Source organism: Anser cygnoides, chromosome 13, assembly GCF_040182565.1.
Source record: "Anser cygnoides isolate HZ-2024a breed goose chromosome 13, Taihu_goose_T2T_genome, whole genome shotgun sequence".
Classification (NCBI taxonomy): Eukaryota; Metazoa; Chordata; class Aves; order Anseriformes; family Anatidae; genus Anser; species Anser cygnoides.
In genome coordinates, this window is record NC_089885.1 from 13,004,345 (window position 1) to 13,020,515 (window position 16,171).

General features: G+C 36.1%; 1 protein-coding gene across 9 annotated transcripts in view; it reads right to left on the reverse strand.

The window, feature by feature from the left end:
- KLHL13 (kelch like family member 13) overlaps positions 1-16,171 on the reverse strand; it is a 78,302-nt gene that overhangs the window by 26,807 nt on the left and 35,324 nt on the right. The window contains exons 1-2 of one of the 9 annotated variants that reach the window (XM_013183318.3): positions 10,476-10,493; positions 9,892-10,004 (exon numbers count right to left, since the gene is read on the reverse strand). The exons of 6 other annotated variants lie outside the window; for them this stretch is intronic. In XM_013183318.3, the coding sequence (XP_013038772.1) occupies positions 9,892-9,989 (98 nt within the window). In that variant the 5' untranslated portion in view covers positions 9,990-10,004; positions 10,476-10,493. Of the gene's footprint in view, positions 1-7,296; positions 7,315-9,891; positions 10,005-10,475; positions 10,571-16,171 lie in introns of those variants that run through there. 2 more of the 9 variants (XM_013183320.3, XM_013183322.3) reach the window with 2 other exon arrangements.

A 16,171-nucleotide genomic window follows, 5' to 3' on the forward strand; every position in this document is an offset into this window, starting at 1 on the left:
CTAAAGAAACAGAAGTACGTATACAGCAGAAGAGCCAACAACCTAGTGACCAGGACAGGACATGAGAGCCTGTAGCCAGACCCAGGATTTGAACTTCACTCACTCAACCCTTAACTGAAGGGTTGCTGACAGAGGCAGCTTTCTGCATCTCTAGCATAATCACAATTTGTACCTTCCTTCAAAATATGCCTCAAGTACTGGAAATTTCCAGCAAATACCGACAAATATTTCTGAACAGGCTTAAGTTACAGCATGATTCAGAGGCAACAGGCAAATTGCTTTCTAAAGCACTGTTAAAACAGTTCAGAGTCATCCAAGTGACTTACGATAAGCAGAAACCTGTGGAAACTATGACAAGTTTTACTTTTGACTAAAATATTCCCATAGAGTTGCCACTTGTTATAGTGCATAGAAACAGGAATAAAACAAAACTATTCTTGTGAAGTTTTCTTAAGAAGAAATTGAACTCATTCTGATGTGACAGAAACAAGGCAGCTATGAACATTATTGGGATTTTTCACCAATCACCAATTTGTTTGAAACAGGCAAAATACAGTGCACAGTCTTTGAAAACAAAGTATGAAGATAAGCCTACAGCTACAGGTATCTTAGAGTGCATGTTCTCCAATTTAAAATTCACAATCTTTACTTAATTTAGCAGAAGTTTACCAGAGCAGTATTGGCTAGAGTGCTTTCTTAATATGGTGAAACTCAGTAGCTTGTTTTTGAAAGGATTATAACCTCATTTTCTCTGTCAAATTACCATCCAATGAACCATGACGGCAAGCGTTGTGGTCACTGGTAAATGGCATCTTCAAAAATCACACTTGGCATGTGCCAGTACTCTGGTATTTATCAGCAAACAAAGAATTCCATTTCAATTTCTTATTAAGACATTCTTATCACAATAGAGATCTTTACTATTCAATTATCTATCACAAACATGGTATATTACAGGGCTATCCTATCCTGCCTGCATCTGTGCAAGTATTTTGCTAATGAACTTATGAGAATCTCAATGAAATACAATGAAACTTTCATTTATTATTAGACTTATAGTAATTATTTACTTTGTGTGCATAGTCTGCCAAAAACAGTTTAAGTATTGCCTATCTTACTATCTTTCCATCATGAACAGATGTTCCTAAGTAATGAATTTAGGAATTCCCCAGCAATTACTTGGCCACCTAGCAACTCAATAAGCATAACTGATATGGCAGCATTAAAAAAAAAGTTCATCATGTTTCTATTAAGAAATTTAAATAATATAACACAGATGAACAAATTACACAATCATGGTATTTCACATTTCTTCCATTCTGTATCTTCTACCAACACAATTTCAGGAAATCCTTTATATCAGCAAATACATTACTTTTTTGCACTTGTCCCCTCCTAAAATAACATCATATTTTTACTATTTTTACCAGGAGTTTCTAACGTCATCCCTTTGTGGTATCAGTAACCAGTTTTATCACTTGTTAATGGTTTCTTATTACAAAAACAATCACAAAATCTTGTATTAGAAACACAAGTTTACATTTAGTAATACATGCACAACTTCAGCCAAAACAAAGACAAAAGGTATTTTTGGTTTGGTTATTCTTTTTCCTGACCGGCTGACAGACCAAAAAGTGTTCAACCTCTGTTGCTGTTTTGGAGGCACATAAGGACTGGCATAGGGCAATTGGTGTCATATTCCGTATCTTTTGCTGCTGCTAAACATCTGAAACTAGGATGAATGCAGGAACAGCATTGGAAGGCACTACCTAAATGATCTGTCATACATAAAAGCATTATGAGCAGGAATTATTTTATTATTATTATCATTATTTTCTTTTTAAATGACTGCAAGTCCCATGCTATCAGCTTCCAATGTCATTGTTTAAAAGCCGTATTTTTAATAGATGAACTAGAGGCTGGTAATGCAACTAGAAACACTTTGGCCTTACCAGGTTACTGCAATTTCTTAGAATTCCATTTTAATGCTGTTCATCTGAAAGGGGCCACCACAATCAGAAGTTTGCAAGCCTTTACCTCAAACGAATGAACGCTGCATTGTCACTACTGTGGTTGCCATTTTCAAAAGTAGCTAAGTCAGCTAGTTCGGAGTACTGCTCACCTGGGATGTTTATATTTGAATATCTCAGTTTTTACACTTGACCTTGTTTATAGATTACAAGGGCAGTAACAGCAGAAGATAAAAACATTTGTTTGGTAACATGACATTGAACTCTTCTAAACCTCCATTCAAGAAGAAAAGGTATTAAAATCAAGCTTACTGTTCAATTAAACAAACCGATGTTCCAGTTTGTCATTTGTCCACCTTTTCTTTAAATTAACGTTGTTCTTTTAGCATTGCAAAATGAGGACAGAAAGCCAGTCTTTATGTAGCAAAGCGAACAAGAAGTTGCACATTACTTTCACATTGCTCTAGCCACAGGCAGCAGCAGCAGCAAAGGGTACAAGGTTTTCCACAGGGCAGTAAGCAAAGTCAGGTGGGTTGCCAACTCGAACTTCTGTTTGGACACAGTTACAGCATGAGATACTCATTGCAGTGATCAGCCTCTGATCTTGACCCAGCTTCATATCAAGAGAAAATTGATTAAATCTGCAATGATCATTGCTCCTTGCTGCTGCAGCCCTCTTCTGCACATTAGCACTTCGCAAAGAACAAAAGCTGTGGGGGTTACTGCCTGAGAAAGTGAGCTGCAATGGCAAGGAAAGAACTGTAGGAAATGCACATGCAGAAGAAATCAAGCCTACAACAAGGAGAACAGTTAATCAGTCCTACAGAAAGAGAAAAACAAGTAAAGCGTTACATTTTTAGAAAAAGGAAATTCTGACTGGGAGATGTGCACTATCTACTATTTATAGTACCAATTCAGCATTTTCACCACAACTTTAAACTGTGTCTAAGGCAGAAATTAAGTACTGAAGCAAAGCAGTCTGCACAGCTTTGCAAGCACAATCACCATAGGTATCTACGCCAATAGGGGAAATATAACACATGCAAACCAACTGGAATGGATCAGACAGAACCTCATTGTAGTCAGTCAGGCTCAAGGTAACCTATTTAAGCTATTGTAGTCAGTCAGGCTCAAGGTAACCTATTTAAGCTATTCTAGAAACAAAGTTCTGGAGAGTAGTACATACAGTAAAGTCATTCCCAACCTTTTTTCTTTCTTTCCTTTTTTTTTTTTTTTTAAAAGAAAAAATGGTCAGTACCATTTGGACTTCAACACTTGATTATCACCTTGGCAAAAGAGTTTCTGCCCAAGCACACAAGCCCATGATGAAAGCAGAAATAAATGAAATACTGGAAACAGGTGATTAAAGCAGCAATTACTGTTCCCAAATGCCAATGAAACTAGGTGGAAAGGGGGACACAGAAGTAAGGATATTCCTAACATCACTTGAATGTTTTTAATATTACTTGACATAAGCACACTTTGCGACCAAAGCCGGCAGAAAAGGACTGAGCAACATCAACGGTTTAGGTATGAGTTCCTAAGACATGTATACAGAAAATATTCTCCTTAAAATTCTTTCTTAAACAACTAAACTATCAGAGGTCTCAAGCTGTTTGCTGCATAATTACAGCCCACTAGTTAAATCAAATATGCTTTCCACAGAAACAAAGCAATATTTGGCTCAGTCATTGCTATAAAGCTTTTGTTCCTAACTGTATTTAGTCTCTCTGGGAGCCTTAGTATCACATCCACATTCATCTATTTGACAAAGGGTTTACATTCATTTAGCCATTTATAGCTTAAATTTGCAGACTCAGATTGTTTAATGATGCTAAATTAGAAATGGTTCTCTAATGACATTTTGCCAAAGTGGGTGTTAGTGTATTGATTCCTACCATTAAAAACAAAAAGAAAAGCATATACACATGCTTTATAGCTTTTCAGAAGAAGCAGAACTAATTTATTTCCTTGAAGTCTGAAACTGTAGAATACAAGCCACTCAGAGGCTCCACATTTTAGGCTTGACTGACTCTGTACATCCTATCCTCCGACCTTCATGTTGGTCTTAGATGTTCAAAAAGCAGGTCCTAATTTTAGTTAGGCAGCTTAACACTTCCTGTGCACTACAAAACACGTAAAAACATTTTGCATGCACTAGGAGCTTACAGTACTACCTAATGTCTTTAAGTTTAGTTTTCATCTATACACAGAAATCATTAAATTAGCAGAACGGTTCCTCAGAATGAAAGCAAAATTAATGGGCTAAAAATCCGTATATGCTTATGGTGGTACCCATACTCTCAAGACTTGGAGTATATATTTTGTTGTATCTCTGCAACAACTCCTCTTCCTACTTGATCTTTCTGTCTCAGAACAGTAACGTCCCCCACCCAGCCCCTTACCTCAATGCATTACAAAGGATAATTTTGAGTGCTTAAAGGCCAGCAAAAGAGTAAGCAAGATTCTGACATACATTTTGCATATTAACCCTTGCTCTTTCTGCTGTCTAGGTCTGTTCTATCATTCTTCTTGCTTTGTCACTTCTCGCAGATGTTTTAGTGTTCCTTTGCTACATTCTCCTAGGGAGATTGTAGCAATTCTAATCATTTTAAATTGTAAATTATTTTACCCCCACATTATTAAAGAGTTTAAATGTATGCACATCAGATAACACATGGGGTACTTGTCAATCCCAGGAAAAAAACAAACATTTCTGCAGCTGACATTGCAATAGCCTTATTATTACTGTAAAAAATTGTCTAGTAGTGATTATGAATATGCATTTCCATTTCAGTGTTATATCTACATATTATTACACTACAATTACTACGACTACCACCAAGTAAAATAGTGAATATTGCTTTAAAACCCACCAAGTAGTCTCTAGGAAAATACGCAAATATCCCCACCTAAACTTCAAAAGAAACTACCATACACTATAAAAGCCAGCAAATATAAAGTGATTGCATAACAAGGTTTTCCTACAACTAAATTATGGCAAAAAATGGCAAATTGGCAGATGTGACATTCTGGCAGAATAGGCTGAGCAATACACTCAAGATATTTCAATAAAAGTGCTTTAATATGTCACAGCATAAAGTCAATATTGCAACACTACGCTGTGTGAGGACAAGGTGATTCTGAGAACCTATAAGCCATAGAATCACCTATGAAGGTCTGTCTAGAAAAATCAGCAGCACTGGGAAAGTTCATGACAAGTTTCTTTTGTCTTGCCAGTTTATTACCACAATGAAATTTCACATTTCAAACTTAGAATAACCTATTGAAATATCTATTATTTAAAAAGGAAAAAAATAAGACAAACAGGCATAAATGAGATGTTTATGTACAAAATGTCTTCAATTTACAAAACAAACCCTTTCCATTTCCTACCTGCCCTATTCAACTCCTGGCACGCATTGACAAATTGTTTAAAAAAATATTTGTGGTGACTATACATTGATTTTCAACATGTTGAAATTTGAAATATCAAGGAAGTGACAACTGTTTAGAACAGAAAACTTGCCAAAGACAGGTAAGTCTTTGTTTTGGTGTGAATGGTCTGTCTAATGCTTGAGAGCCCAACAAATAGGTTTACTAAAAACGACCAATGAAGACAGTAGACACATGGGGTGGTCGCATAAAAGAAAACTGCCCAATACAGATGGTCTCTGATGAATTATGTATACACACCTTTCCCTGCTTATCATCGTATAGCATAAATTCAAAGAGCTCATTGTAGAGCAAGTTAAAGACTTGAAAAAACACAGAAGCATTAACCTACATAAGCAGCTAAAACCAACACTGATTACTCCAGAGTATTAAGATTTTATTCTACTTTTCTGCACAGTAACTGATTTCCATTACTGCACAGCATCTCCGATCGGACATATTACAAAAACAGATCACTCCGGATAGATATACTGTGTTGCAAACCCTTTGATAGCTATGTATGTGGAACAATGCATTTGTTTATTTGTCCTACAATTAGTCACTTATGAAAATAGATTCAAAAGAATTTCCATTTTAAAATACCAAAACATTATTAAATGTAAAAGGATAGAAGTCATTAAGTTTACAGACACGATACTACATTCAGATTTTTTTTATTTTACTTATTTTTAAACACTTAACTGAATTTTTTTTTTTACTGAAAACATGTTCACATGAAATAGGATTAGAGGTTCTCCTCATCACTGTTTCTACTACTATTTTTTTTTACTGTTTTGTACTATTGAAATATTACTACTGATTTATTTGTAGATGTGTGCCACAATACTTTCATCTCCAGACTTTCCACAAACATTTCTTCCATTTATGTCAATGCAAGATATGCACAGCTTTGAAAAGCAATAATAAATGACATTGCTACTGTGAATAAGAAAGAATTCTTCATTAAATTCCTTATGTATAAGGTAATATTAGTTGATGGCATTGTGAACAATCAATAATTATTGTGTGTATTCTATTACACCTCAAAACTGCTATACATAACCAAATTGAGCTGTTGCTCGCCCTCTGAAGTAGAGCTTCAATTCCGAACTTCTACTTACATCAATCTGTGCGGGTTGTTTGTTTTTTTTTTTTTTTTTTAAATGAGGTTGTCAATGAATACTTGCAATTCCAAGAAATCACACATTTCCAATTTGGAATTATTCACTTCATGCTTTCCTCCAATTCACTTGCTGAAACTGCTCACCTGCACCCACTAACATTAAGTCACCTAAGTCTGTCCCCATGTAGTCAACACAACCGCACATATGAATATAATGGCAACAGTGGAGCATACACTTGCTGTACGAGCTTTTGCACTGATTTCAACAAACGGAATTTACGTTCTAAACCCCATGAAAGAGAACGTAAAATGGCTTGATGAAAGCGCACATCTGCACATCGTAACTTGTGCACTGTCAGACTGCATTATACCTATACATATTGGTCACATGCCAGTACTCCAATTCTAATATTATCTCTTTATCTATGAAATGTCATCGGATCTCTTGATTGACTTGAGGGAAAGCTCAAGCTATTTTGGACCAGCACCACCAGAAGTCAGAGGAAGTCTGCATTTCTCTGCAGAGGGACACTTCACGCTCCATATAACGTGAGGGCTTTCTGGAAGTGTCCCTGAAACTGCAGCTGTACCTGTAACTGTGGGAAACAATATCACCAGCCTAGAGGCAGTGATTCATTACTTCTCCTTTCCATTGCCAAGAAAGCGGTACCAGACCCAGCGAAAACGACAGACTTCCCAGTAACAGCCATGTACTTGCCTACATATCCATTAGCTCAACTTCATCGTGTCCTTTATTTTATATACTACCTGGATACAAGTTTCCTGCAGCAGAGGACTCTCTCAGGTAAGCTGTTTGTACTCATTCTGCACCTTTGGAACGACCGCAAACTTTTAAAGCAGAAACAGCAGTTAAACTGATTCAACTGCACAGCTCACAGGCCAATTAACCATTTTACAGTGGTACTTTGTACATAGATGCCTGCTTCATCCCAGCAGCCAACCACGCTCATAACCATGAGCCTCGGCATTCCAGTAAAGGGAAACTAAGGCAGAGTTCAGGTATCAGGTACACAGACCAAATAAAACACTAATAAAATCTGTGCGACCTTACGTTCAGTTTAAGATAAGTTACTTATAAATCATAAGTAGGATGAATCTTTTAACATTACGGTGAACTTAAAGAAAAATTGGAATTTCATTGCAAGTCCAAAAAAACATACCTTTAAGATCTTCCTGCTCTATGTTACAAATTGGACTACAAACCTATGAGATTAAGACATCAGGTATTACAGGGATTAAGACTTCAATTATACATTTGCATACTCCAGATCCAAATTATCAAGTATAAAAGTGCTCATTTGTAAATTCAGTAGTTCTGTTTGTTTTACATCAATAGGTGTTCCATTTTACATGTCACTCCTGAGTCTTTTGCCAACATGCGGACTATTACTTGTGGAAGAAAACTTACAAATGAAAATGTGAAAAACACATCAGGTGAAGCATTTAGCAAATTTAGTATAATCTCCGCAATGAAGATTATGAATTCTATCATGTATTTTACTGCTCAACCTAAACTACAAGGCTGTTTTTATCAGTTGATATATACTCATTATCAATTAGATGCCATTTTGTAACGTTTCTCATTTTTTATTAAAAAGTGTGAGAATAATTTTAACATCAGATTTAAGAGTCCTGCTAACATCAGGACTGTGTGCCAGTGAATATGTGTCTCCGTAAACATTGGGATACATTGAATCATTATAAGAAGATGATTAAGGCTGCTAATCACATATTTCTCATGCTCCAGATAAGCTCAGCATCATATAGTTAAGCATGATCACTAAACCTGCTCACATACTTTGAACACATTGAGATAATCAGCTACATGATCCCTATCATAAAAGCTGGAGCATACGGAGCTAGATTAACAATTTAAAGGTGACAAACAAAAGGAATTTTCAGCAGCACACTAGGCTATTTCTGATTTTACTTGCATTTAGCAAATACTGTAGTTTAAAAAAAAAATAAAAAAATCAGACAACACTGAAGATATTATTTCCATAAAATATGTTCAAAAACCTCACCACTCTTGTAATATGACTAAATGCAAAGTAATAAAAAAAACTCATAGTAAGTAACAATTTATTGGAAATAGCTTATTTTCTGATAGCCTTAAGCATATTTGATGATGCATCCAGTGAGAGAAAAAGCTTAAGCTCTTCCATGAAAATTAATCTTCAAACAGAAGCATACACTGCACGGGTTCTATACAATCAGGTTAGCTCCCTAAACCCTAGACTTTCTGAGAACAATAGTGACCAGGCATAGATCGTGCCTCTTGTATTGCTTTGGCTCCACTGTTCATCAATGCAATTCTCAGCATCAACCAAAAAAAGACATTTAAAGAACCTGAAAATACCTATTTTAATAGCATGTTTTATATAGCATGTTCAACAGCAGTTGAAGCAAAACCCTACCTGCAAAAAAATAAAAATAAACACTAAAAGTACTAATACTGTAGCTATTAGGCTGGAATACTATTGGAAAGTAACAGCAATAATTTTTCAGATACAGAAGTCATCTACACAGTCACTTGTGCATTTAAAAACAACTCTCTCTCATTTTGAAAGAGCTTCTTCTTTAAAGGCAGAAGCAATTTAGTACCCTATGTTTAGTTTTATTTCACAGAAAGAAAAAAGCCACCTGTATATGCTAACACAGAACTCCAGCAACAAAAGGTGAACAAAAGCTCCACCAATATTTGGCAAAACAAAGGCATACTGTTTTCATGTGTATTAAAATACTCATTTATGTAAAGCTACGTTACATGGACAAACTGAGTAACTACGTAAGTATTCAGAGAGGAATGATTTATATGCATCTTTTAAGCTTTTATTTTAACTCTTAAAAATCATAAAGACATTCAATTTATATTAATGCTAAGACTTTCAAGGATAAATCAAGACCAAAGCAAGACGAATTCTTTTATATAAGAACTAACACAAAAGTGCACTACAATAGAGCAGGTGATTCCACATTCAATTTCCAAGTGTAATAATCAAGAGGAGGAAATGTTAGCATACATACTACAAATAAAGCCTGCCTCAAACTTCCCAATTCAAGATCAGCTCTACAAATTAACATCAACATGAACTTTTCAAATGAACATTTACAATATTAGGAACATGGCTTAATCTGCACAATTTCTCTACATTTCAACAAAGAGGGAAAGACTCGACACAACATCCATCATGAAACATCCAGGATAAAATCTGAGGGTCTACATATAAAACAAGGTAAGATTCTGGGTGCCAATGTCATTTAATACATAACAGGGTATTTTGCCACAGGGTAGTCTCATGAAAGAAATCCCACCTTATTATCCTCATTTCTCTCACTTACATGTATGCTGGAGAAAGTGGCGATGACCTGGATGTTTTAAGCACAGGAACTGGGAATTTCCAGATAGCAGGAGAGCTCGTTTTCCATTTCAATGGCATGTTGTCACCACGGTACTACAATAACAGTAAACAGCGTTTCCATAACAGACTACCAACTAGGACTTCCATTCCACACACTACTGACACAGCAGTGGCTGCTGCTAAGAACAAGGAAATGATTCTGCCAATGCCCTTAAACCGATGCTTCCAATCTGTAAAACAGGGCTGCAAGGCATCTCCTTTTAAATCCTGCTGTCCCCTAAAGCAATATGATGATTCTATCGTTCTAACTCAACAATAGTGCCACCTCGTTAGGGAAGCGCTGACTGCAGTATATGTTTAAAAAAAAAAGACTGCACTGTGCACACCAGCACAATGCAGCTTTATTTAATAAAAGCAGCTAATTTTTAAAGAACTATTTCTGATACTATTGTTCTACCTTAACAGGGACACTGCAGCACTGTACTATATTCTCTTCCTATTAGCCTCGTTTCTGACCAATGAAAGCAGAAAAAATGGGTTTCATATAAAAATGAAACAACATACCTACTCAGAATACACTTGTCATCCTCTGAACATTCTTCTTTTGAGCTGCAACAATACAAATGGGATATAAATCTCAGCATAGCCTTAGGCCACGGCTAATAGAGATCAGTGACTAAATTCAGCAGCCTGTTTTCCTCCTGTGCAAGCTCTGACCAAACAATACAAGAATGCCATTATGGAAAAAGCCCATTGCAAAAATCAGTCCTTCTAATCCATAGCTAGGAAGACAAAATAAAGCGTAAATCGCTGCAGGTTTCTGCATGCTCTTCTAATAGCTTCTTGTTCAGGATGCTCTCATTTTCCTATTCTCATTTCCAAGGAGGATGAGCAAAATCTCATGCATTTTACAACATGCTATGGGAACACAAACATCACACCGTCTTCTGCAGTAGAGAAGCAGAGAGTAGCATGCTGTTAATAGCAGTCCTTGTAGGGACGCTATCAACAATCTAATCCCCCCACCCCCCCACCCCAGCAGCTCACAAATTGCCTGAAGAACTGACGAAGCAGACGGTCACGCAGGTGTCCATCAGGGACCACTCTGCAACTCCACGTTCAGTTTGGTGACCTCCCAGGGCTAATGACAGAAGGGAGTTTTAGAAGGCAAGCGATTAAAAAAGGAATGGAGGATTTAATAGCACATTGTGCATAAACGGATCAGGTTTCTAGGAAAAATATAAAAGCTTCAACTATATTAACTCCCTTGTATAAAAAAAATCATATTACTGCCACTGTAGACAGAATCAACACCATTCAAGATATTTATTCTACAGATTTCAGAATAAGTCTTTGTATATCACGACAATTTTTCTGTTCATCAGGACAGCTTAACCCTATCACAAAAAAGCCAACACCCCGTTACACTACTTGGCAATAAAGAATGGAACAAAGAGCAGGATTTCTATATTTATTTTAAAGCATTCTAAGAATATTTAGTAACACAGTGATAGATTTTTCATAAGTAAACCCTACATTAAGTTTATTTTGGGGATGAAATCACTGCGCAATAATTGCTGCTTCTGATCATTATTATTGAAACTGTTTCCCCAAAATAGTTTTGTGCATTTAAAGCTGTTACCATAACCACTGGCAACGAACTAAAATAATCCAGGAAGATCATAACCCAGGACTAATTCAACTAGGTCTCCCAGGTCTTTACAGAAGTTCTTAATTACACATTAACAGCATTAACACTAGCAAAAATTTCAATGAAACTGTTACTCAAAGAATGATGAACAGAAATTTGCTGTATAGGACAAGTATTTATATGCTACAAATATTAAGTAACGCTAGCCCTGCAAAGAGCAAGTATGCGTTTTTATCATTCAGGAATCTACTTTTGGTAGAATTTATGCATTTACATGCCAATAGCCACGCTTGTCTGCATGCATTATAAATAACGTGTGCAGTCTCGTACACATTCGTAATACCAGACTACTAGATCATGCTTTCTCTGCATTGAGGGTCTAAAAATTAATTGGAAAGACATTAGATAGCAAGTCTTATAACCACATGAAAAAAAAATCTCAATTTTGAATTCATATAATTTTGCTTTTGCATTTACCACCACACAGAAACCGTCTTATAATTATAACAATTAAAATATAATAATTATATTATAAATAGTTATAACTGTCTTATAACTAAGGAAATGCTGTTACTCCCTTTCTTCATACTGAGTGGACAGCCAGTGCCACCAGCTACTAAATATTTTTAGAAGTCTGCATCTGCCTGCTCTACCAAGCCCAAGGATTTGATTGCATGTTTTAATTACATATTAATAATGTTGCTGTTATAAGAAAACGCCAAGGACAATCAATACATCACCTTTTCAAAAGTAACTATTCAAATACCATCTGTACCTGTCGTTTACCAAGTAAAATGCCAACTTAAGCAATATAGTCATTCCCACACGTTGACTAGTATTTAAATCAACCAATGGACATCCAGAAAGCAGCTACTTCTCCATTCTGACACCAACAAGATTATTTGGTATACCAGGCAATGTTAGTGCTCAAATACCTACTCTCTTTTGTGCACTTCTGCTCCTGTTAAGTTTTCCATTTAGTTTACAAGCAATCTAATTAAAAACTCTAGAAGAAAACCAGTAACAGTAAGCTGAACATTTCTAAAAGTGTATGAACCCAAGCACTGCCCAACTTAATCATCTCCTACCATTCAGCACGCTACTTATTAGACAGTCAATGTAAAAAATACAGAATTAAAGTACCTATCAGTGCCAGGTACTCTAAAAATAGACAAATGCTTTTCACTTACAAAAGAGCCACAGGAGAAATGAGTCACCTATCTGCAAATACATAGAAAATATAAATAAACCACCTTCTTCCCCATGGTCACAAATCGGTTAGGCATTCCCAGGGAAAAGATTACCTGAATACACGCTTTACATGACCTCTTCCTAACATAACAGATCTTGGTATATTATTCTCTTACTTTAAATCTTCAAAAATAACACCATAGTACATATTTTTAAAAAGTGGAGAAAAAAATGATCCCCCTGGAGTGCATCATGCCCACTGAATATACTACTATTTCCGTTCTCGTATTATATTGCTTTGCCACCCATCCCTAGATCAACTGGCACTGAAAGCCAAAAGCAGAATTACAGTTCTGTGCAGAATCCTACTTGCTGAGGAAACAATTATTCCTAGAAAAGGGAAATGAAAACACACCAAACTGGAGATCTGCTTTTCCTTCAGTATTTACAAGTTTTAAATTTAAAGACTACGATAACTGCTCAGATTAAACAGCTTCTTGGGACCACTCCACTATTTAAGGGGTTTGATTTCTGTATTTTTTCTCCCAAGCAAGTTCACTTTTGAGTTATAAATAGCAGAAACTTCTAAACTTGCTTAGTGATATATTCTACTTGTTATCAGTCTCTTACTTAACTGTTATGCAAAGTATACAGTACACAAAAAATGAGAAAAAAAGTCTTTGCTTTTTAATCAATTATTTCCATGCTAGCACTTTTAAACCTGCACTGAGTAGACTGACAGCAAAGGGAGTAACTGACAAGGTATCAAGTACTTCTGCAGAAAACTCCTCCATAAAGTAACTGAACAGGTGGCATAAAAGGAACAAAGACCAAAGGCAAGATCCCAAGCTGCCAGTTCACAGACCTGAGCTGTTAAGAAGGCCAGAAACTATTGACTGAGGCTGTACAGCAATGCAGCTCTGAACCCACAAAAAGAACGTACATACACAGTGCTCAACAGAGCAAGACATTTCTTATCCCTTATCCTACACCCTCTGCCCTAAATCCTTCATTATTGAACAAGAAGCACGATTTGTCCCCAGATGAGAGGAGCAGACTTGGAGCACCGTACCCGTAACGGTATGAACAAGCCATACGCAGAAGCACTTGCAAGTATGCTGATCACAGGTTAAAAGCACCTTCTGCAAAGCTTTCCCAGACCTTCAAGGTAGGAATGTAGTTAAAAATGTTTCCCTGGTGATTCTCTTCCTTTTTCTTGCAATATCCTCCTCTTTCCTTTGTGCAACTTTAACACTAGGCTACTATCATATTGTTTCACACGTACACCTTTGCTGCCTTTTACAAAAACGCACCATATTACAAAATACAATTTCTCCTCTTACAGCACAGCAATGGTTACATTTCTGGGGCATGTGCATTTCCAATAAAACTTTGAACCACCTCTAAATTTCCCATAAGACTTCCCTTTGTGTTTTTTCAGAGAAGAAAATGTCACAGACAGAAAGATTCATCTGAACACAGAAGCAACATAAGAATACACTAGTCTGAAAATATTTATTCTTAGCCTTGAAACGCCACATGAATAGGAGAACTAAGCAGGGTTAGTTAGCTTCTAGACATGCCACTGGATTTTCATCACTTTCAAGACTAACTTATTTTTCAGTCTTTAAACTGTAAAAAGAAGAGCCAAAAATCAGTCAAGTGATTTGCTGTGATTAAGGGATTTGCTGTTCTGCTCTAACAAGCTGCTTACATCCCTACTTTTATTCATCTACTGAGCATCTGAAGAACTGAAAGCACTTGGTGAAAATAGGGTTATGCTATACGGAAACTTTTTCAGTCTTGGAAACCCTTTCTAGTTGGACCTGAAAAATCTTCAACCCCTTCAGAATCCTGGACTCGTTTTAGCCTTACATAAAGTAAGGTATTCAAAATTACAGTGACTGGGTGATTTAGAGCTCCCATTTTCACTTAGAAATGTAGACAAGGGTCTAAATATTGAATTTCACCACAAGTATGTTTTCTAACTTTAGACTTTCTACTAATAGTGTTTAAGAAAAGATGCCAGACTTAATGGCAGGCAAAAATCGTTTCAAACACTGGCGTTAAGTCTTCCAAACATCTTCAGACTTCTGATATTTTGTCCCAATACCTGATGTTCTAAAAGTTCATTGACTCAAAGTCATTTTCCATTTTAAAATGGGTTAACACCACTATTACATGATTTTAACACTAACAAAATTTGCTTTAAAGTGAAAGCAGAAACTCAGTTCTACATCAGAAGGAATTTCTCTAGTCTTCTGCATATCTTACAACTAACAACATGTTGAACTGATGCATACTACTACACAGGGCTATTTTAACATAGAAGAAAACACAGAACCCCCAAAATCTGATAAAATATTCGCGAAGCCCTAGAACTTAAATGCACTAACCACTTCAAAAGTCAAACCAAATTTCAGCATCTTAAATGTGGCTTTCAAGATACAAGCCTAGAAAACGAATAGGAGCAAATAAGGATGCCTAACTCTTCTCTTCAGGATCTCTAAAAAAAAAATTTAGAACGTAACACGTGAATCAATATTCCCTATTCAGCTCTTCCCCCCTCACATCTATGCTTGTCATGCCTTTACCTCTGCCTTTATTTCAACCTATTAAGCTGCAACTGTTCCAATTACTCGAAGAGAACAATTAAAAGATGGAGCTGACAGTACTGCCCAGTATATGTGAGTCAGTTAATACTCTCACCATACATCACAGAAAATATTGGTAATAAAATTTATATGAAGGTAAAGGAAATCTCTACTTAAAAAGGTATCTGAGTGAAACCAGCACAGTTGTGCCTGCAGTCTCCTCACAGCAATACTATGTCATTCTCTAAATATTAAAGTACAAAAAAAAAAATGGCAGCATGCATCTGAAAATACTTTTCTTTAAACTGCAGCTTTTCTAGAATCCTCAGAGATCTATCCTAATTAAAAACTATTTCACTGTAATTTTTTTAAGACAGTAAGAAATAACCTCTAAAATAGTTGAAGATAGTCCGGAGAGCTACACGTGTACTTCAACTCACTATCCACTACATTGTATCAAAGACATTTGGATTTGTTTTTGTGTTTTTTGTTGCTGGTGGTTTTGTGTGTTTTTTTTTCTACAGGTAGGGGGGAAAAAAACCTCAGATATCAGATATAAATTACAGTATCATTCAGAAGCAAACGCACTGCAGAAATCAAGATGCACACAGCTTCATAAATGGAAGTTATTTTGATAGTATTTTGTAAGCATTTAATTTCATTTTCTAATATTTTATTCTTGAGCTGACTGCTCAAGAATAATCATAAACTGTAAAGCACTGAATAAAAGGAGTGAGAAACTATCTTCATAGCCAACCCCTCCTTCTGTCAAAATGTTACAAGCAATACAGCCTCCTGTCTGTTATAGCAATGTATGATGAGCT